This window comes from Chroicocephalus ridibundus, chromosome 10 (genome assembly GCF_963924245.1).
Source record: "Chroicocephalus ridibundus chromosome 10, bChrRid1.1, whole genome shotgun sequence".
Classification (NCBI taxonomy): Eukaryota; Metazoa; Chordata; class Aves; order Charadriiformes; family Laridae; genus Chroicocephalus; species Chroicocephalus ridibundus.
The window spans coordinates 7,501,089-7,523,462 of record NC_086293.1 but is presented as its reverse complement, the minus strand read 5'-3'; the positions used below and the strand labels follow the sequence as shown (position 1 = coordinate 7,523,462).

Here is a 22,374-nt window from a genome sequence, read left to right as displayed (position 1 = left end):
TCCACTCAGCTTGCTCCCAATGCGTCACATATTTTTCAACGTTTACTGTTCATGCTCCTTATGGCTCAATTTTCAACCATACTTTTCCAGCATCACTGTTCTGAGCACCCACCAGGCTGGTCTTGCAATACAGAGGGCAATATAAAACGGATTCTTTACCCACACACAAGCACACACTACTAAGGACTTGATAAAATCTGTCTCAGCAACAGCCAGAATTACTTGAAATAAAATCCTAACAAAAGTCTTGATGGGACACTCAAACCTGGTTAATCCAAAACACTTTGCAAACTATTTTTATTCAAATTAAAAAGACTCAGGTAAACAAAGTGATAGTACATACATGTTATAAACCTGGTTAGCAGCTTAACCTTCAGGAGTACAAGATCTAATGAAAAGCCAAGCATGGATTAACCAGGTCCGAAAACATATGCTGGGGAAAAAAAAAAAAAAAAGTCACCAACATCAACGTTTTGAATTTTTACACAAACAGTAAATTTTCTCATGGAAGGGAAGGACTGAGGAAGAGAACAAATAATTATTAGTCGTCTCCAACTGGTTTATGAAAATACCGGTCCTAGATTAATCTATTTTCCACTCTCACAGAAGCCAACCATTTCCCATACATACTTTTATTTTAATATGAAAGTTTTGTTTACGTCAGTACAATGAACGGCAGTGGAAAACAAACGAGGGGTTCAAACACCCACAAAGAGAAAGACAGACAGACGTCTTTTTTTTTTTTTTTTTTAAACCAGAGTCAGAAAACAGTTTCTTTTGCTGTTTTTGAATTCTAGACTGTAGCCATTATATCCTAAATTTTACTGCAATCGACCGAAATGCCTCCAATATGCAGAGACATGATTTTGAAATAAATAAACAAAGCTTAAAATAATTGATTAGGGCCAGCCCGGTGGCTTAGCGGTAGTGCTCTGCACTGCCTTGCGGGAGGACCCAGGTTTCGTTTGCACTTCCAGTCTCTTGCTCCTGGGCCGGGAAGAGCAGCGGAAGTCGGGGCCTCAGCTGCTCGGGCCGGAGAGAGCCAGTGCCGCAAGTCTGCTCACCACTGACCTTCAGATAAATTAAACATCTGAGTTATACAGGCTCCAAAGGGAGTCCCATCCAGTCCTCAAAAGAAAATAAATAAAACAATAACTTAACTAAAATCCATCCCAGGTTCTTTGGTGTAATTTTTGTTAATGCTGAGAAGCAGGAGAATCTGGTGGTGGGTTAGTACAATTCATGATAGTTCCAAATACTCAAACACTAGGATTTGCTGCCTGATTCGCTTCAACGTCCCATCTTTGTGGCTAAAAATTGCAAAGTCTATGGTAATTTAAACACATTTGAAGATGATACTGTATATATGGGGGTGGTCTAAGACTATTCAGTTTCTGCTTTATTAAATAATCTTGGTCATTTACAGAGGCCAGTAAAGAACTCCTGTACCACAGGTGTGCTACTTGTAGCGTTCAAAATTGTAGTTTCCCTATATGTTGCTTAACTCCATTTTCTCCACATCCATTGCACATCTGACCTAAACTGTCCTTAAGTGCCCATTTGTAATTACACAGTTTTTCTGTGCAATGACTGAAGGATTTCAATAGGAGAGGGAGAGGAATTAGCCAGTAAAATTAAGTAATAGTTTATACTTGCACATGTCACTTCCCTCATCAATTGTATCAGCAAAAGAGAACCCAAGATACCCAGTATTTGAAGAAAAGTATTTAACCTTCTGCCGAATGTACTCAAATAAAAATGTTCTGTACTATTAGACTTTAAAAAACATTTCCACATGATGAACATCTCTAGCAGTAAGATGAAGTGTATCAGTAAATTAGTTCTTTTGGACTGAGTTGCAGTGACCATGTTCCTGCCAACAATTAATATAGCTTTCCCAGTTACTTAATGCAACCCAAAAGTATTATTTTTTTTTTCTAAAATTAAATACATGAAAGGATTTACCTTTAAACAAAGAACTTTGCAGTTCAAAAGGTTGGTTAGTTACGAGGACAGGTAAGTCTTTAGCAGAAGGCAGTCACAACCTTGAAATTTGGCAAGAAGAGCCTATACTTACCTTACCTAGCTAACAAAAAAAAAAAAAGAAAAAAGAAAAAAGAAAAAAGCCTCAAACCCCCTGAAGGCTGCAATGAAAGTACTCTATTTCTCCAGCGTACTAGGTATGCTGAACTTACACATACCATACAGTAGTATTTTACTTTGAAGTTAATTTAAGTGTCAAATTTCTCTCAAATTCTGCGTTGCAAAACTTTCACTAAGGTGAATCAATACACTTAAAGAAAGCATACAAAAATGCCTTACAATGCCCAATCATTAACAGAATATGCGTGAATTTAAAACCAATCACGTTACTTCACTACCAAAACAACTCCACTTTCCTTCTCCTCTAACTTACCTTCCTGAACTGGTTTGAAGCTCTGCATGCCTCTCCTTCATGCAGCCAGCACTGCTGAGGGAGGACGCTTCCCCTTCCCACTGCTCGGTGTTGGGGACATCGCAGAACCCCCAAAGCAGGTCATGGCAGATGAAACATTTCACCTTCTAAGGGCATTCCAGCACACGTATTCTGTTACTGATTTAGCATCGCAATGGCCTTGGCTACACAATTAAATAACTGGACAGGACTGGACAACGTAGCGGTCAAGACACCCTTGTCCCGTCCACCTTAGCACTTCCATGATTGCTGTGACCCACTCAGCTGCCTCGGTATTACTGGAAATGTCATTCTTGCCTAGCGCCAATGCACGTCTTACCTTTAGCGTCTTTTAAGAGATCCTCCCTGTTCACATCCAAGCGAGATTTCTGCTGGAAGTGGCTAGCACACGCAAACACATGTACACACATTCTTCTAAGATGTAAACTATGACTAATTTCACATTCCACTGTACCAATCTGTAAATACTTTGTTTTCTTTTTTTCTTATTTTATATAAAAACAATGGCATCAGATTCTCAGCAATAAAGTATAAGAAAGATGAACCCTTGACTACACTTAACCAATTATGAAATCGCCTTTCAAACAAAGGAAACATATGCAAAAATCCGTGTATTTGATAAAGTCAACTTAATATAACAAAAAGTGAAATATGCTTATTAAAAGTGTCCTTATATAAAAATGGTCTTGCAATGTACAGTAAAATGCAATACAAATTATTGTTGGTTATCTCTCCCCACCCAGTAACTAAAACAGCTATTGTTCCACAAAACTCCTTATATGCCGGTATCAAAGAAAGAAGCAATTATGCAACTAAACATTTTCTATGTTGTATGCCTGACGGATGTTAAGGGTGTCTCGTAGCATCAAGTCTCGCAGACGCCATAATGCATCGGCCATTGTGGTATGAGCCCCTTTACTTTTCAACCAGTGCGAAGGGAGTCGGCTCTCTTGTTCTTTTGATAAGTGGACATCTCGTCTTCGTGCTGGAAAGTCAAGAAAAGGTCCAATTATCTACTGGCTTTGATATTCACCACAATTTTTATAGAAAAAGGCAAATATAATTCTAGAGTGTAACTTTTACCCCTATATTTAAGCCCATACAATTGATTCTTAGATTTATACAACATCAATGGCATTTACCTGCTGATAACATATATATTCCCAGTCTGTTGATTCATTTTTAACAATTACTTGCATGTGTACATTTCCTTAAGCAAGCAGCAGATTTATTTAGCATTTTCCATAAAAGCAAAAAATATGAGTGGTTACAAAGAAGCGTGTTCTGTCTGGAAACATCCCACTCTGTATCAAAAGCCTTACCTGCGAGGGTCTGGTCCCACTTGCTAATACTATTTGATTCAGCACTAAGCCCCTCAATGTATTTCAGATAGGCTTCAGAATGAAGAAGCCTCTGTGTCTTTGGTGGAGGGGAGACAAACATGGGAGTCGTGGGCTGCTGCATTACTGGCTGACTCACTGGGCTCTGGCCGGGATACGGAGGGGGTGCCTGCTGTCCCGGCGGGCCAAGAATTCCTATCTGCAATGACAAAGCGATGGAGAGATCACATTTGGAGGAACTGCAAGGAAGTCGCTTCACGTCTGTGCATCAGGTCATCCTCATCCAATGGAGCTCCAAAAGAGGTTCTAAGCAAAGGCATAAGGAAATTTCCCCGGAAGACACCCACTTCAGCCAGGGCTATCTGCCGGCATCACCGAGATGCACAGAGACAGAAAGTGCAAACAAACCATATTCATATTTAACAGACAACATTGCCCATATTTCTAATCTATGTAAACATATTCTGATTACTATTACCATTTCTCCTCTGACCTACTACCCTTAATTTCTCCTTTTGCCTCCTTTTTATTTCTTGTTTTCTCTAATTTGATCATAAATCGTGTAGTCTGTGAAGTGCATGGTTTATCTCTAAAACATCTAATCCAAATTGACCCTAATCCTTGGATGACTGGGATACTCCCACAGAATAAATGCTTGTCGTTGTCAGGCAAAAATCAGTCACACACACACAAAAAAAAAATAAAAATAAAACCCACAGTTACACAGAAGAATTCCGACCATTGTGATTAAGTAGCAGTACTGAGAACTCTTAGCACAGATATCCTGTGGTCTGGAATAGCTCAATGTCATGACATATACACTTTACTACTTTCTCATTCAACTTCTGGCTTTGTTTACACCCTCTGGCCAAAATCACCTTTCTCTTTACGATGCAAAAATTTAGTCAATAAAATTGGAAACGTGCTGAACACTTCATCTGTATTAATCACTGAGAAGGAACATTTGATCATCACTGTTATCCAGACTCACAAATTCTGAACTGCCGATGAACATCTGCTTTGTCAGTTTGTGAAATACGGGAGCAGACGCTCATCAACGGCTGAGAAAGCGGACGGCATCCTCTCTGCAGCACCAAAGCATGCAAAACCTAAATTATCAGCAGTTCAACACCGTGTTGAAACGACTCAGTTTAGTAGAAGGAAAACAAAACAAAACAAAACACTCTCTTGCTTATACTGCAGAAGTTATCCCACTGGGCAGAGCCTACTTAGTCAAATAACAATTCAGCCAAGAAATATCTTACTCTTGAGTGTAAGATATTAACTAGTTCTAAATATTAACTGGTTCTAAATACATCGGTGTACATTTGGTTTATGTCCTCCCTGGGAAGCCTATGTGCTACCTTACATGTATTAACTGAGATTGTTGTTTAAATGCCAATTTAAATGCTAATTCAGAGCCTTAGAGCCTCATAAATAATGCAAAAATGACTCACCTGCTGTCCAAAAGGACTTGCTCCGGGTGCTGGAGTGCCTACCATGGGGGACACATTTTGGCCTATAACACCTATATTCAAAAATATAAAATAATTAGTCTTATTTCAGAGCAGTGACAAACACCTCTTTGGTCTTCTATAGTAAGAATTTATACTTTGATTATCATTGCTCACAGTTATTTTAAGCAGATGTACGACATTCAAATATACCCCTCTCCCCCAATAAAAAAAAAAAAAAAATATTAGAAGTTTCTGAATGAAAAAAAAAAAAGCCAATATGACAACTAGTTAATTTAAGAAATGAATTAATTTAAGAAATGCAAAGTGAGTAATTTTTGGTTTTCAGGGTTTTTTTCACATTACTTAGTGATTGCCTGACTAAATCTCTTCATTCATAACATACCCTTTTGGCTTGACAGGATCTTGTGGAATCCTTTAAGAAAGGAAATGCAGATTTGCTTTAGCAATTTTTAACATTTCCTTGTGTTCGGTTTTATAAAATACTTTCACAGGAGGAGGAAATCCAAGCCATTGCAAAAATTCCATTAGATCTCACTCATATAAAACGCAAATTGCAGGTTAAGCTTAAGTAGTCTTATATGAGACCGATGAACATTTGAAATAAATTTCAAAAAAATAAAACCTGTTAGTTTTTCCTCAAACACATTGAGGCTTTTCCCTATTGCACAGGGTGCAGCAGAAAACACTCATGTCAGTCTTACATAGAAAAATTTACAAATCTAAATGAGAATCATGCAGTTCCTGATATTTTACATACAGATGCTTTGGTCAGGAAAAAAAAATGAGTTATGTGTGCTGCTGCTTTCATTTCTATTTATGCCACTTCTCCTATTCATTCAGTAGAAAAGCTGCAAACTAACTATGCTCTTCCTGAGGGTTTAATTTGTACACAGATTTCTATATCAGTGATCAAAAGATGTGCCACTGCATTTTGCACACGCAAGTGTATTTCAATTGCATTTTCCATTTGATCACAGCCCCCATTTTAAATGTATCTGTACCAACAGCAAGTCAAAAGTTGGGGAAAAACATTGATAATACAAGTCGTGGAATATGGCACAGCTTTATTTTTGGTACAAAGCGAAGAGGTCTGGAGGAGGGCACCTGCACCTTTCCAGCATCGGAACACAGCTGCACCCTTCGCCCACCCTGCCCAGTTGTGGTCCTCCATTCCCAGGCATTATTTTTTCCCCTAATCCATATCCTCTCGATTTAAAACACCGTACATAACAGCCCACTTCTCCGGGGGGAAAAACTCTTCAGAAGAAATGCACTGTCCTGGATTCACCTCCCCAGCGTTGGCCAATGTGTGCTCAGGGTCAGTGCCCGGGGGAGTGGGAGACAGGCTCACAGACACACGGCTGTTTTCCTACTCCCGCTACCTGACATTACGGTGAATCTTACACACCAGCGAAGCCGCACACCTGATACTGATGGATTTTAAAAAAAAAAAACCAAACAAGCAAACAGAAAAAAAAAAACAAACCCAAAATAATTTACATACAGATAAATGTCTTAACAGAGCTTCTGATAAACACAGCTGCAAGTTGGGTGGGGGGCGGCAAACGAGACCACTTTTGTCCACAGCTTGTTTAACTGCTGAACATATGGGACGCGCATCTTTTAAATAGGCACATGAGTTATCAGAGGTAAAAACCAGAAAAAAAAAAATCAGCAGAAAATGGGAACAGAGGGCAGAGGAACATTCTTCCCCATAATGGATGGGGACATGCTAATGGCATTAACACTGGAAAAACGTTTACCTTTCATTCAGCCTCACTTTTCTTCAAAAGTGTGGCAAAAAAATAGCAAATATGCTCTCAAAAATCAATTCTAAGTTTGGCCACAATAGTATACCGAGTTCACCTTATCCCCAAATGTTTCCCGTTACTGTTCTATCAACAAGGTTTAACCTGAACACTGTTTTATAGTGACACATGTCAGTGCCCCAGTGGACAACGGGTATAACGTGACCAGGTTCATTTAAGTGCAGTCTGACTGATAAACTTTAACATACCAAAAAAGAGTTCAATAAGGAATGAGAGCAATAAATTTCATTTATAAGCCCACTTTAAATAAGAAAAGGAGGGGTGGAAGGATGCTGTTGAGATGAAGCAGGGTGAAAGCAGCCTACGAATAGGCTGATTCCGGCTTTTCTGACCTCTGATAAACTCAAGCACAATTGTAAGGTCTTTTGGCTGGAGCAGAACAACTGCTGGAGCAGCACCACGTTTCTCCAGTAACCCTTCCCTGCTGGTTTACTGGACACGCTGTTCTGCCAATGTTTTGCATCTACCTCATACATTCAGCAGTGCATTGTGCGAGCGGCAGCTAACCAAACCTGCCATGTTGAGAAACGAAAGCTATGACCAAAACAAGCTGCAGATAATTTCTGTAACAACTGGTTAAAATGGCAAGTACATGAAAATGAAACAAGGAGCGAATGAGGATGACATTCTTACCGGGTGGTGGGATGCCTGGGATGCCTGGCATACCTGGCGGAAGTTGGTGGGGTGGGGGCACCCCTGGGTGAAGTGGCTGCATGCTGCCCATGCTAACAATGCCATCAACTGGGCCCTGCAAAGGTGGCAGCACCGGTGGATAGCCACTTATCATGCCTTGAAGGACACAACAAATTTCAAACATGCATCAATAACATGCAATATGATCTACACAGTAAGACATGCACTATCCACAAAAGAAAACAAAAGAAAAAAAAAAAGCACCTTTAGTACAGCAAGACGATACTACAATTAGTATCTTGCAAAAATGAACAAAAATTAAAAATATGAAACACTATACTTTTGATGAATTAGTATTTAGTGTATTTATATGTTCCACATGGGGCAATAAATGCTGAATATTCAGATATGTTAACACAAGGAATAAATTCAGCCACAATTAAATGTTACTAACGCAAGCAATTTTAATACAGCTGAAAGCTCTGCCATCTGCGTACAGATTCCGAACACAGCACTAACTACACAAGCTCCACACACAGCCCGGCCGTGGGGGCTACCTCCCAGACCAAACCCGACTGGAACAAAAATAAAAACCTATGCATTTTTCTGCAGTGCATATGCAAAATTAACAAACAAAAGCCCTCCAACATTCGCATACTTAAAACTAACAGCAGTGATAGGGGTGATTTTTATTAAACCATCTCCAGTATAAACTAAGGGAGTTACTCAAATTTGAAACCTGACAGCACTGCATGTGCTGAGCTGCAGCAAGTTACGCTCACGGCACTGCACCCAAGTAAAAGGACTTAAGGGAGCACCTGCAGTCCCTTACAGAATTTCACTAACAATGTTTTCAAGGTGTCTTTATAGGAAAATCAATGATACAACGAAGACAATATTGTGCTGCTTCTCATACCTTCAGTTTTCTGCATATGAGCTTACTCTGATTTTGGCTCGGGTTTGTTGCTATCCATGAAGTGAACCTACACAATAACACTGCACTACGTTTATTAGGTCCTGGAACTCCCTCGCCTCTTTTCTAGGCTTTTTGATTTAAATGGATGCATTGTCAGGTAGCCAAGGAAAGGTGTTGGAAAGACAATGAAAAGATGACAGAGGACAGAAGCAGGTCTAGAGAGATGAGGCAAGTTTAGAAATGCAAAATTGCTGGGGATTCTCATAGTCTGTTCCAAGAAACCACCTACCGAGTCTCTGCCACGCTCCCAGTAACTCATAAAAGAAACTTTCAGAAAAGGGATTTCTGGATTAAGACTGACTGAAAACACAGCTGTCATGAGCTCTGGATCGAAACAGACAAAGCAGCTCCAAAATACAAGCTAAATTTCTCACTTCCTCAGGAAGACTTACAAAGGTGAGAAACCTGAAATTCCAAAAGCTTTATGTGGAGCAAACATTGAGAAAATAAAGAACTGATCTCCCTTAGACCTTTGTTTTCCACAGGACACCTAGGCTGACGCTTACTAGACAGGTCTTGGGTACCTATTTCAAATATCTGGAAGCTCATCTGTACCTCTATTAACATGGTTAAATCCGTATTTCTAATGGAAAAAGTAAAAGAAGAAAAACAACAGAAGCATCCCTAGAATAAAGAGTTTTCACTGTACTTTTTAGCTTGGTACCTTCTAGTGCACCCCGAGCTCCTTTCACGTCATCGATGCATTTACAAACACTTCTGAAGTTTTAAAACAAACCAACCAAAATAAGACAAAAACCTCCAATGAAAAAGCCCTGTATTTATCAATCATGAAAGCTCACTCCTACATCTCCAAATTGAACTAAATACTCCCTCAACAACTGGCTGGATTAATGAAGTAGTTGTCAAATCTCCGTGAGAAATCACTTCTTGTAGCTTATCACAAGGTTATTAGAGCAGCCACTTTCATACCCCATCTATGAGTTACCACTTCGATTTTAAACTAGTAAACATGGGCAAACTATTTCCAGGTCCCACAGCTGTAATTTATGACGTCTTTCAATTACTTGTTCTGCCTACTTTTACTACAGTAATGTAAGATTAAATAAACTTTTTTAATGCCTAAATTTACAAGAAACTAGAGTGCTGCGCACTAAGAGAAATGCATCTGAGAAGGTATCCAGATTTCTTGGACCTGTGAGCCATAAAGAAGTTCTATGAGTTTCTGTGATGGAGAAGTTCTCTGAACTAGAAAAAAAGCAATCAAATGATGGAGGAGGACGTGAAAGAGGTCTCAACAGAATAAGACACTTCTAAATAAGACTTGTGGAAACTAAAAGATGAAAGACTGTTTTTAAAATGGGCCACAAAAATAGAAAGAGTTTAAAAAGATCCACTTGATCACCTACTTTAAGGAAGTATTTCATAATGCCAAAGTGAAGAGACTCAAATGCCTAACTGCTTGAATAAGATGATGGTCTTAAATACAGGTTTGCTTTTGAGGCTGCCGCCGCAGGAAGTAAGTTAGCATGTGTAGTTTGCAGAACATACATTTTTGGAAAAGTTTTAAGAAAGTGTAGTAATAAGTATTACTGCCCATCAACATCTACCTCCAAAAAATTGGAAAAGTGACTCAATGCCAAAAAAACAAGAACTAAACCAAGAAAACACAACCACAAAGGATGACATTTCTACACATTCTAGACTGAAGTAGGTTACTCACAAAAAAGATGAGCACTGGAGAACTCCCCTTTTTATTTTCTTCTTAATATATGCACAGATAGGTGTACACACACACACAAACACACACCAACTGCAAACAGTTCAGAGGAAAATTACCAAGGAGAAAGTGGAAAAAAAAAAACCAACGAAAGAAAAATGCAACTCGGTGTAAACAAATGTTTTGTAAACTGGAAACCGGGAACCAAATAAGGGATATGCCTTCAGTTTAAACATCCATGCAGCCTATTTACTGAAAAGGGATCTAGAGATCGAGATGAAAAATGCTTCAGGCTGTCAGCTCTAAATACGGCCACAGCCTGTGAGACGGGAAAGAAAAAGAAAAATGACAAAAGAATAAATGGAATAATTGGAATGCCTTACGGGAAAGTTAAAAATTCTCCCAAAACTCAAACCAAAAAATCTCCAAATACTCATTTTTAGCTACTTGCAACTATTTTGACCTTGACTGAAGTAATCGAATTATTTTAGTTAGAAATGGGGGAAGGAAAACAACCTAATTCATTTCCTCACCAATGTACGGCTGATTCCCACACAAGAATCTCCAGTGGGCTACACTGTGTTCAGATCTGATCCTGAAAATACTTACTCCAAGTATATTCCCTATGAACTCAAGTCAGATTACGACTGGTAACAAGCACAACACCCAGCACCAGGGACCTCACAGAAGAGTTCTCCAAGCTCAGTTTGATTCTGAAAATCACCTGATAAAACCAGCAACGTTGGCATTTCGTATTTGTTCCTGCAATGGCTCTAGATCCTAGTCTGCTCTGATTACCAGTGTCTCATCAGCAATTCTGTATAGCTTTTGCTTGGATTTAAAATCTGGTTTGGATTCTGTTTGCCTCTCACCTTCCTGACAACAAAAAAATTTAAATAATTTGCCTCCTACTTTACCACTTCCACTGACACCGCATGCACTAGAAGAGTGGGTTTAGCTCACTCCCCTCCTGCCGTAGCAGGGCTAAACATGAACTCCGCAAAGTAGAGTGAATAAACATGACTGCACACAAACAGAACAGGACCACTGCACGAGGAGGACTCTTTTTCCCTGCATTTTCAACAGGCTACTCACTGCTGGAGCAAGTAACGCGGGACTATCAGGCTCCCGCTGCAGTTACGTATACTCATTATGAAGAAAGACTGAAGAGGTTGAGCTTTTTTCTTCCGTAAGAACAAAGTGACCCAAGAGAGTGTTCAGAGTTATGAAGGGGGTTGATATAGTGGATGAGGAAAAAATGGTCATAGCTCCTACTTTTTACCTGCAACGGGTGTCAACTGCTGATTGAGCATTCCCATTGGTGTTGGTGGCGGCACCACCCCCATAAGAGCCCCGACAGGAGTGCCTGCCCGGGGGGAGGAATTCTGCTGCTGTGCTGCTCGCTCTCTCTCCTGCTGCTCAGCAACTTTAGCTGCCCGCTCTGTAAAAGTATTTTAGATTTTCAGTTCTGTTTTGTAACCCAGAATTTCAAAATATTATCTGTTCATTAAAAAAGGACTAGTCAAACACTGGCATAGTTTAGTCAAATATAAAGTAGAACAGATGAATCTTTTTATACAGCATATGATTTGATTTCATGTGGCTGCAGCTAAGACTTTTAGAGAACCTTGCATGAAAAATATTCCACAAAGTTTTATCTTTTTTCTAAAAAAAATAAATAAAAAAATTAATAAAATAAAAATTTAAAAAGTCAAAGAACAAATTTGATAATAACACCAGTGTTACCAACATGAAGCAGCAGTCCAGCACTAGGCTCGCTCCGCACTAGGAAAACATGGCAAAATGTTCCCTCTTTTGACACCACTGGCTCAGCTGAACCAGTTACAGACAAGGCTGGCAGCTCTCCCATACACTCGCTACCAGCCGCTGCGGGAATTTTTAGGCACCGTTGTCTATCGGACGTGCCCCAAGGTAGGACGCGAAGAGCAGACAGCGGTGCCAGCTGGCAGCCCTTTATTCTTGGGCTCCCCATATTTTACTACTGATGCAGCTGAAAAGTGGTGGCAAAGTCGGGAAGCATTTGCAAAGTTTCCCTAGTGTAGACAGGTCCTTAGTGTTTGGAACATAACAAGCAGCAGTTTGATGAACCAAAAATATTTTTCTCTGCCTCTTTCTGTCATTTTCCCCATTTTGGTCCCCTTTGAGCTATTATTTCTTTTTTTTTTTTTTTTTCTTTTTTTCTGAAGATGTCTAACTCACATTGTGCTGCTCACTGGAGGTCATGTGTGTCCTTTGTACGATGAATCTGGTCATTATCTCAATCAAGTTTCTCACTGTGACTGCAAGAACAAAAGATCTACTGCAGGGGAATCTGACCAGAGGACAATTTTATATTACAGGAAGGGCAAAGGGTCATGGGAAGAAGAAAGAAAAAAAACCAAAACAACAAAACCCCAAGCAAACAAAAAAAGGAGATATACTGAATGCCCACTCAAGGTGCTTTGGGGGCATGCAAGTTGCTGATTTGTTTACTCTGAACGTTTTACCTGACTGACACAATGAGGAACAACAAAGAATAAATGAATGCAGCATACATCTCCAGCAAATTTTAATAACAGTGAATGCAGGGCTAGAAGTTGTCTTGCAGTTGGTGAAAGATGAAAACTGCCACTAAAACAGCAATCAAGGTCCTCTGTCAAACAAAGGCTAAGAAGAAGTTCATCAAGGAGATTAAGTTACGCATCCTGCCAAAGTTACTCAATTTCTCTAATATATGACTGCAAATGTCTATCACGTGTTTGTCTCCTGTAGAACCTGTTTGTGCAGCTTCTAGTGCTACTTCCATACACTCAAAGACCAGTTTCATTTCCAAAGGCATCTCCCTCCTTCTTTTCACTTCTGTCATTTCAGGAAGAGATGACGACGCAAAGAAACTCTTAAATTTACTACACGCAATTCATACGTGATTGAGCACAAAATACACAAGACATGTAAAGGTAGATCCTGAGGTGGAAAAATGAGATAATCCTCTTCAGAGCAGAGCAAGCATTTGTGGAAAAGATGAAGCAGCTGTTCTGACTCTCACCTACTTTTGGACAGCTAAAAAAAAATGGTCAGACAAAAGCAAAAGTTCTGGAGACACACTGATGAATGAGAAATTACTGTTAAGCAATCGGTTTTATCAGACTTCGGAGTGCTGAGCTTTGAAGAAGGACCTGATGTAGGACAGTATTTGAGTTTTCCCTAGTCTCTATCCATGCCGTGACTGTCATGGAACTAACAGATGGAAAAGCACCGCCAAAGGGAACTGTAGGAGGTGTCTAGAAGTTCAGCCTTGAGCATCCACCTTAATACTCAACACTAAACCCAAACCATTGAGGCCAGGACTTGAGATCATTCAAGTAACATTTCCAACACATCTCAAGAGACAGGAAAGAGACATTCTGCTTTGAACAGAGCTTTTCCTTAAAATGGACCTTTACCTCAATCCCGTGCATTATTTTATTTTGTGAGGAGTTTTCGCAGTACAGTTAGCCATGCAGGCATTTCCAATGCAGCCTGTTCTTTGCTCAACTACTGCTAAAAAACCCAACTACTACCCTGCACGTCTAGCAACTGAAATTTTCAGTGGGTCAAAATGGATCTAAAATGCAAACTACTTTTTCACCAGAACACGGAAAGGCACTTTTGCACTGAGTGTCAAACCATGCCTGTTCCCTGGCCCCTGGTGCACGTCCACACTAGAGAGCATGTGAATTTTGACTCATTACAGTGGAAGGAGAGGAGTTTCTCTCCTTTCACGCATGGTGAGCAAACGCATTTTGGACGCTTTGTAACCCCATCCCAACCCCTCAAAAACAAATAAAAGTTAGTCTAGTTCTGGGCAGTCAGCAAGCCAGAGAAACTGCAGCCCAAAACACAAAAGCTTTGGGAAATTTTAAAGTGAGAAAGAGGATTAAAATGGAAGCACTCAGGCAATCATTAACACAGTGGACAGACGCTGTTGCTACCAGTACATTACAGCTACGCCTTCCTGCAGAGCGCAAGACATCAAGCTCCTCTAAGGTAGGAAGCGATGACATGCTGGCCATCCTACTGCTTAAGAATTAGGCTGTAAGGAGGGACTTGACAATAAAAAGATACCACGCGAACCTAGAAGGGTGTAAAAGGAAACTACAACAGGAAAAAAGCAAGGCCATAGCACTTCCACAAAGAAAGAGCGTTACCATTTCCCTTCACAGCATTTGCAAAGAAAACCTGCACATAGCCGAGTGCTGATGTATTACTCTCCAAAATTGCAAAGAGGCCCTACTGCAAATTTGGAAAGGACTGAGACAGCTGAGGGTGGAAAGTGACAGCATGCAGACTTCTAGTTTGAATGTCAAAGCTGCCTTTAAGTTATGGAGTACACAGAAAACCTAGCAAATCTCATTTTAAAAAAAGCAAAGTTATAACTTAATTGGGCAATAACTTTCTAGGGTTTTGAAACTTTCCTATCCAAAGCAGCATTTTCTTCCAATAAAATTGCAACAGTCATTTAAAAAAATGCATTTTATATTGGAAGTGTTGACACATTATTAACTAGAGTAGTAACTATGCATGTTAAGCCCATGTATTTGGCTTGGGTAAGATCCTGCTGTTAAGGATCAACTGTATTTTATTTTAATCAAAGTTGAAACACAATGACCAACATCAGTAGGAAAGAAAGAAAGAAACAGACAGAGAGAGAAAGGTCTGAAGTATCCCATGCGTGTTAAATATTACTAGGCTTACTTCTGGATATGGAAACTCTTAACAAAATCAGTTACAACAGCTGATTAATAATGAGACTGAACAAGACTATTTACAGTATCATAACAGATTTTGTATCCTTGATTTTATCCTAACGAACCTTTTTATGACTCTAAGTACTGTTAATCAAAGAACTTTTCCTCGCTCCACTGTAAGCCTTCTTACGTGCCGCTACAGCTCTGAAAAGCTTCTTGTCCAAAATTCCCCCCAGTCCTCCTCTAATGCAACTTTCACAAACCATTTTTCCAACTGAATTCTAGCCCAGGGGCTTCACGCCCCTTTACTTCTAATTTGTCCCCTTTTTCTTGGTCTTTGTTTGGTTATTTGCGGCAAAGACGCTTAAATTATCAGTTGTGCACTATATAACTTAAACATGCTCTTTGCTCCTCTTCAGTCATCTCTCAATATGTACTTCTCTTTAAGGTATGTCCAGAACACAAACTTAAATATCTTCTTTTATTAAACCTGTCATCTGAGTAACATTAATGACGCATTGAGAAAGAAAAAAAAGCAAAAAAGAGTTTAGCATCTTAGTTTTTATTTACCTTCATATTCTGCTTTCTTTGTTGCTTCCAAGTTTCTCCATTCAGTTCCTACGAGCCTGCTGAGCTCTCCAAAGGAGTAGTCTGGGTGCTGAGCTTTAATCACAGCTCTCATCTCGCTGCTAAATAAGATGTACCCACTCATGTTGATCTTCCTTTTTGATCCCTCCTTCTTGGTGCTGCCCTTAACAGACTTGGGAGTGGACTGTGAGAAAAAGCAGTTATGACCACGAGTGTACAAAAGAGAAGCTTCTCAACGTAAAAAATTCAAAGCTGTAAGAAACAGTATTTTAAAATATTCCCACATTTCTCTTGAACACATTTGCATAAGGATGATCCAACCTTACAGCCCCTAAAGAGAGATGGCATCTACTGATGCATGGCAAGAGCAGATGCAAACCCTTATGAAAAATACACATGTAACAAACAACAACAACAAAAAAACCCAAAAACGAAAACAACAGTGTTCTAACACTTTTCAATCCTTCCAGACATAATGTCACCTTTGCAACCCTCAAAAGGCCCTTCTTTTATCCCGAACTTTACAAATTTCTCACATCTTGAAGAGGAAAATTGTTTCCAAAACCTGGTGGGGGAAAAAAGGAAATAAAAATATATGCATCTCTCTTCTTCCTATCCTGAAATTCTGCCCACGTTACTAACTCCTATTTGCCACTTTGACCCCACAGGTCACTTTTCTCTCAGATAAAAACAAAGCTTCAGTGATACAAGATGCTTAAAAATCCTCGCTCACCAAGTTAAGCCAGGCACTGGATAAGCTAAGGCATACTCGTATGTTATTCCAAACTTCACTGTATTAATTTCCAAATGGCAATCCACCCTTAATGTTTTCATTATGAACCTAAAGACAACATTTGTCTTTTTGGGAGGAAGTCTTCTAGGTTTGTCTCTAAGATGGAAGAAGGGAAGAAAATTCCATGCAGGTTCTGGGATGACACACAGGGCACACACAACTCATTCCGGCTTCTCAGGCAAGCCCACGTTGGCAGACGGAGAGTTCTCAAGTCAGAAACAGGAAAATCTAACGACATATTTGGGCTTTTGTACATCTGCACTTCAATAGATACAAGTTTATCAGCCAGTTTTGCCTTGACAGTGCTTGCAAGTTTCGATAACAGTAATCTAATGTAAAAGCCTACCCACCACTTTGGAAGGGCAAACAGGACTCTGAGAAACTGTAAGAATTCTGAATTTGATTCTTGTAGTTTCCGTTCTTTTACATCTGCGATACGAGGATTTTTAAACAGTATCTTTTTTCCATTTGAGTCAGATAACCGCACATATTAAATGTGTTAAGAGAAGAAACAAACCAGGACCCCTTTTATGCCTTTTCTCAGCCACATTGCTAAAATAAGAAATGAAGTTCCACATCTTTTTCTTTTTTAGGTTCTACTTCATTCACAGCCAACTGCAGCAGGAGACCATCATCCACCTGTTTGTCAAGCCCCACAATACCATGTGTTCACTTGTCTTGACTCCTTTTATCCTTAGGTGTAGTAAGAGCTTCTTTGTTATCAGCAGAAAAAAAAGTTTAAAATTTCTGGTTTTTAATAGTTCTTAAATAAAAGTCTATACATTTATGAGAACATAAAGCAAATACATGCCTTTTACCTAGGAGCTCTGTTTAAAAAGATACTTTTCACTAGGGACATAAATGGAACAGATTATATGAAGAAGAAAGTTTATTTCTGTGCTATATGTTAGTTATCTCTCCACCAGAGTTAAATCGTGCTCTGAATGCCAGCTCAGACTAACAACCCTTTTCTTTCCAAATCAGCAGTGAGGAATCTGCCAGGGCGCTTGTGAATCATCATTCACTTCTTAGCATGCATTGCTATTGATCCTTTTCAGTTTTCCTTATGTGTTTTTTGGGGGTTTTGTTTTTGTTTTTTTTTTTTTAAACTTCAAGTTCTAGACTTCAGAGTTCACATCCATCTAACGGTATATACACACATGTTGGATCTACCCACTGAGCCTGACTTCTCACCAGTTATCCTGAAAGCTCTGCAAGACTGTCCCGTTACAAGCAATTAAAAAAATAAAATAATGCAACTGTCAACCTGGCTTTTAAAAGAAATATCATGTATTAGTATTTAAATAAAACTTCTTAAGGGAATCTGAGCAAAACACAGCTATGCATAAAGACAGAAAGCAAAAGGAGACCAAAAGTCAGTGAATGCTGCAGAAGGTAGTTTGAGAACATCTTGAATGTCCAATGATCCCTATTTAAATTGCTTTTGGCAGCCACCATGCTTAACAATGGTAATATTTTGATTTATAAAAAGTTACCTTCCACTTCCTAAAGTGTCACATTAGTTTGTTAATGCTGGTAACATGCTTCCTATTTGTAATACCTTGCAAGAGTTTCCATGCCACTTATGAAATTCAGCATGTCAAAACAAGGGCAGCGAGACAACCTTGCACAGGAAAATGCATTTGGTGGTTTGCCCACATGTCAAAAATCACAATCAAACGAAGCTAAAGCTTTCAATTTCATCACATCTTTTTCATGACATCAGAAGACAGCTACTTCTATCGGGGGATCACATTATTTCTTCACCTACTGATGAGGTTGTCACTTCATAGTCAACGTAATGCAGCAGAAATCCATATTGCTGGTTAGAAAAGCATCTGAAACTCCCTCCCGTTCTCAGCAGGTCATTCCCATTGCTTCTTTAATGCTGGCATTAGCTTGGATGTGGCAAGGCGATGAGGCAGTAAAGGGTTTAATCCAGTTGCAAACAAACTGTTTTGGTTAGGTTAATTTCCAGTTACAGCAGTTCCCCACCCTGCTCCAATACTCAGTTACATGAATACGAGGGCTTGGGTAAGAAATGCAGCAAGAGAGGGAAGGGGGTCCAAAGTCCCCCATTTAAGCAGCATCAATGACTCATGCCACATTAAAGCCAGCATACAGCCATACACAATTCCTCATCTACCTCCTGTCCACTTATCAGCAAATTAATACTAAAGCTTCTAGGACATCCAGTTCTTCTAACTTCTTCAACAAATTCCTACTTCCAAGTAAGAATAGTAACTCAACAGTAAAAATGTGATTTTTTTTTTCCTTTGAGGATGATGCACAGCATTTTCTAAAAATGTAGCAATACCGTAACACCCAAAATGTTATCTTTTTTCAAAATTTAAGCTTAACAATGGGCACTAGAAAAATTGAGAACTACAGTTAAACCGTTACAGGCCAATTTTATATTTCAGGCCCTGATATTTCTGAACACGCATCATAGAAAACCTACTAATTAGAAATAACTTCAACATAACATACAAAAATGTCACCTAGAAGATTTTCCTCAACTGCATGATTTCCTTTAAAAATATTTTAATGGACTTTAATATTATCACCTGGATATCATATTGGATATGCCAGAACTGTTCCGCGTAATTTATTCCATAGACTTGTCAACTGAAGTATGAATTTGTTTGTGTATATGATAAAATGTTACTGTTTCTTTGTTTGTTTTGGTAGGGGAAAGAATGTGGAATATAAAGGTTTAAAGGTTTCTCAAGACAGACCCTTACCTGTGGGGGAGTATAAGGCATTATATCCAAATCACTAGCTAACGGGGTCTGAAGCTGAGGCATAGATGGCGTTTCAGTCATATCACCTTCCTCTTCTCCCATCTCTTCCATGTCCTCATCGCCTCCTTCCAACTCAGCAAATTTTGCTTCTAGCTGCTGAATCTTCTTTTCCAGTAGCGGAGATGGTTCCTTCTGAGGAACTATGGGTTTTCTGAAAGGTGGAGGAGCAAGACAAAAGTAGATGATAATACATTCCTACACTACAGGAGATAGCATATATTTTTTTAAGAGAAAACCAACTTTTCTTTCTTTATCATTGAACAACATGGAAATAATGGTGACTCAGGATGTGCCCGTGCTTCCATTGAGAACAGTTAGCAGAAATCATTCAGTGTCCACGGACAGCGTTTCATTTCAACCACTTGTTTGAAGGCTGGGTTTTTTTTATTTTTTGTGAGTTAGAAGGGGATTTCAATGCAGCAAGTACTTCATTTCTGCAGTAGAATGCAGTTAACACCACATATTCCTTAGATTTTACATTTTACTTAAGTTAGAACTTAATATTTTTATTAATATCAATGTCCACCAACTGGAAAGCTATTTGTTACCCATAATGACGACTTAAGTATTGTAATGACATCCAAAAGAATTTACCAATCAGAAAATGCAATGACTTTTACTAAAGTTGGGAAAAGAAAAAGAAAACATCCATTGGTATTAAAACCATGAAAAGACTGGTGTTATCTAGATTTCTTTCCAAAAGTGCGACTAGTCAAAGTTCATCTTCTACTACCACTATGACTTTTATCTATGTACTGGGTCTGGCTGGGATGGAGTTGATTTTCTGCACAGTAGCCTGTAAGGTGCTGTGTTTTGGATTTATGACCACATTTATGACCACAACAGCGTTGATAACACATTGATGTTGTAGTTATTGCTGAACAGTGTTGACGCATCATCAAGGCCTTTTCTTTTTCCCACTCTGCCCCCCAGCAAGTAGGCTGGGGTTGGGCAAGGAGCTGGGAGGTGAGACGACCAGGACAGCTGACCCAAGCTGACCAAAGCGATATTCCATACCCCTGTGACATGCCATTGTGCTCAGCAATGAAAGCTGGGGGAAAGGAGGAAGAAGGGAGGATGTGTAGGTTTATGGCATTCGTCTTTCCAAGTAAACATTACGCATGCCAAGGTCCTGCTTTCCAGGAAACAGCCAAACATCTGCCTGACGATGGTAAGTAGGCGAATAAATTCCTTATTCTGCTTTGTTTGCATGTGCATCTTTGTTTCACTTATTAAACTGTCTTTATCCTGAGCCATGAGTTTTTCTTCCTTTTGCCCTTCCAGTTCTCTCCCTCATCCTGCTGTGGGCAAGTGATCGAGCGGCTGGGTGGGGGCTTAGCTGCCCACCAGGGTCCATCTCCCACAACACAGAAGAGTGCTCAGGTCACCCTCGCATTCCCACCACGTTTTTACCTAAAATAGTATATTTCGTCATCTACAACTTTTGCAGAGAGTGAAAACCTCTTCAGCCCTTTAAATTTCTTCATTTGTTTGTCGCTTTCATTGTAGCGGCTCTCACAAAGAAAAACATCATTTTCAGAGATTTCTGTTGGTCTGCAGGAGAGGAAGTCTTTGAAGGACAGAACGGCACACTTTCCTGCAGAAATGAAAGAGCTGGGTAAGAAGGCAGCCACACTTGCAGGGATTTAACAGAAAGTGTTGAAATTCAAGTTTTTGCCAGTGTCATAAGTCTGGAAGATTCACAATATTTGCCCCAACTATGGAAAATACACCAATCAATATCCCTATTAAATAACGCCACCCATGAGAAACCTAGATGAACTTCACTCAGCTTTGGGATTTTTTTAAAGAACAAGAAAAGCTGCAAAACAACAAAACCCCACGATCACTAACTACATTTAGCACAGCATCATAACTACAAAACAAAGTACATAATCATCATCTTATGCAACAAACCAAATATCAACTTCCTTCTGGACTGACTTTCCCAGTAACACATACTGGAATTAATTACATTAATAAGCGAGAATAATGGAGTTTTCTGTTCTCTGGCTGCAGAAAATGTTTACTTTGATATCATACGTGTAATTCCCTTATTGTAAGAAAGCTTCCTTATAGTGAAAGTTCTTGTGACAGGAATGCATATTAGAAATGGACTGAATAATCTCTCCTCCCCCAGTCAATTGAAAAAAAAAAAAAACTTGGAATCAAACCTGCACATAGCTATAAATCACTTCAGATTGTATAGGAAAAGAAAGAGTGCCCATTGGATGCAAAGTTGTTAATAATTACCCAAAATGCAAGTCATTGGACAGGTCTCCTCCAAGTTACTCAAGAACACTTCCTTCTTGTAGAACATTTTAGTTGGTTCATGTTCAGTTTCTTCAGGATGTATAAAGATTGGACCAAAGAAATACGCGGCTCCATCTCGCACCCACATCTTTTCAATTCTGGAAAGAAAACCAAACCACTGACATAAATGAAAGGCCATCCCTCCTAAATGAGATGCTTTAGGACGTAAATGAGACGTAGCTGGACGTACTAGGTTGCTCAGGAAGACTGTCACTGAAAAACAAGTACAGGAGAACAGGCTATTCCAACTGTACAACTCTACCACCTTTTTATTCAGTGGCTAAGCATCTACCTCAGCCTATTAAGAGCTTGTAACATTAGCGTCATTCAGAATATTTTTTCCCATCCTCTTCTGCACTTTCTTGCAACAAGCCTGTCTTTTATCCTAGTTAGTTTTATAGACAGAAACTGCAAATAAAGAAGTTGCACCTACCTTCCTACCCGAGGTCGCACTAGCCCATGTGATTTTATGAAGACGCAGTCCCCAACCTTAAGCCACATATCATTGTAGCAGAGCTGTTCAAAGTAATGGCAACCAGGTTCTCCATTGGACATTTCTACCGGAACATCTTCTTTGTCCTGCAGAAGAATATGCATTTAGAAACTTGTGGAAGGAGGAAAACCAAACACATATATGAAAAGATACCAGGTGCAAGTAAAAGACTTTGCTCTATCTTTACGTTCCCAATAATAGGTAAACACTAAACAGAACCGTACACGCAAAAGTGAGAGGCCTTGAAATTTAAAAATAAAATCGCAA

General features: G+C 39.4%; 1 protein-coding gene across 19 annotated transcripts in view; it reads right to left on the bottom strand.

The window, feature by feature from the left end:
* The window catches only part of PBRM1 (polybromo 1), a 65,677-nt gene continuing 43,303 nt past the window's right edge, over positions 1-22,374 (bottom strand). For 8 of the 19 annotated variants that reach the window (XM_063347689.1, XM_063347700.1, XM_063347691.1 and 5 more), the window contains 9 exons: positions 22,048-22,193; positions 21,555-21,712; positions 20,715-20,898; positions 19,242-19,452; positions 15,687-15,888; positions 11,672-11,830; positions 5,253-5,323; positions 3,778-3,994; positions 3-3,440 (listed from right to left, as the gene is read on the bottom strand). In XM_063347689.1, coding sequence (XP_063203759.1) covers positions 3,268-3,440; positions 3,778-3,994; positions 5,253-5,323; positions 11,672-11,830; positions 15,687-15,888; positions 19,242-19,452; positions 20,715-20,898; positions 21,555-21,712; positions 22,048-22,193 — 1,521 coding nt within the window. In that variant the 3' untranslated portion in view covers positions 3-3,267. Of the gene's footprint in view, positions 3,441-3,777; positions 3,995-5,252; positions 5,324-7,735; positions 7,892-11,671; positions 11,831-15,686; positions 15,889-19,241; positions 19,453-20,714; positions 20,899-21,554; positions 21,713-22,047; positions 22,194-22,374 lie in introns of all 19 variants that reach the window. The other 11 variants (XM_063347690.1, XM_063347701.1, XM_063347693.1 and 8 more) reach the window with 6 other exon arrangements.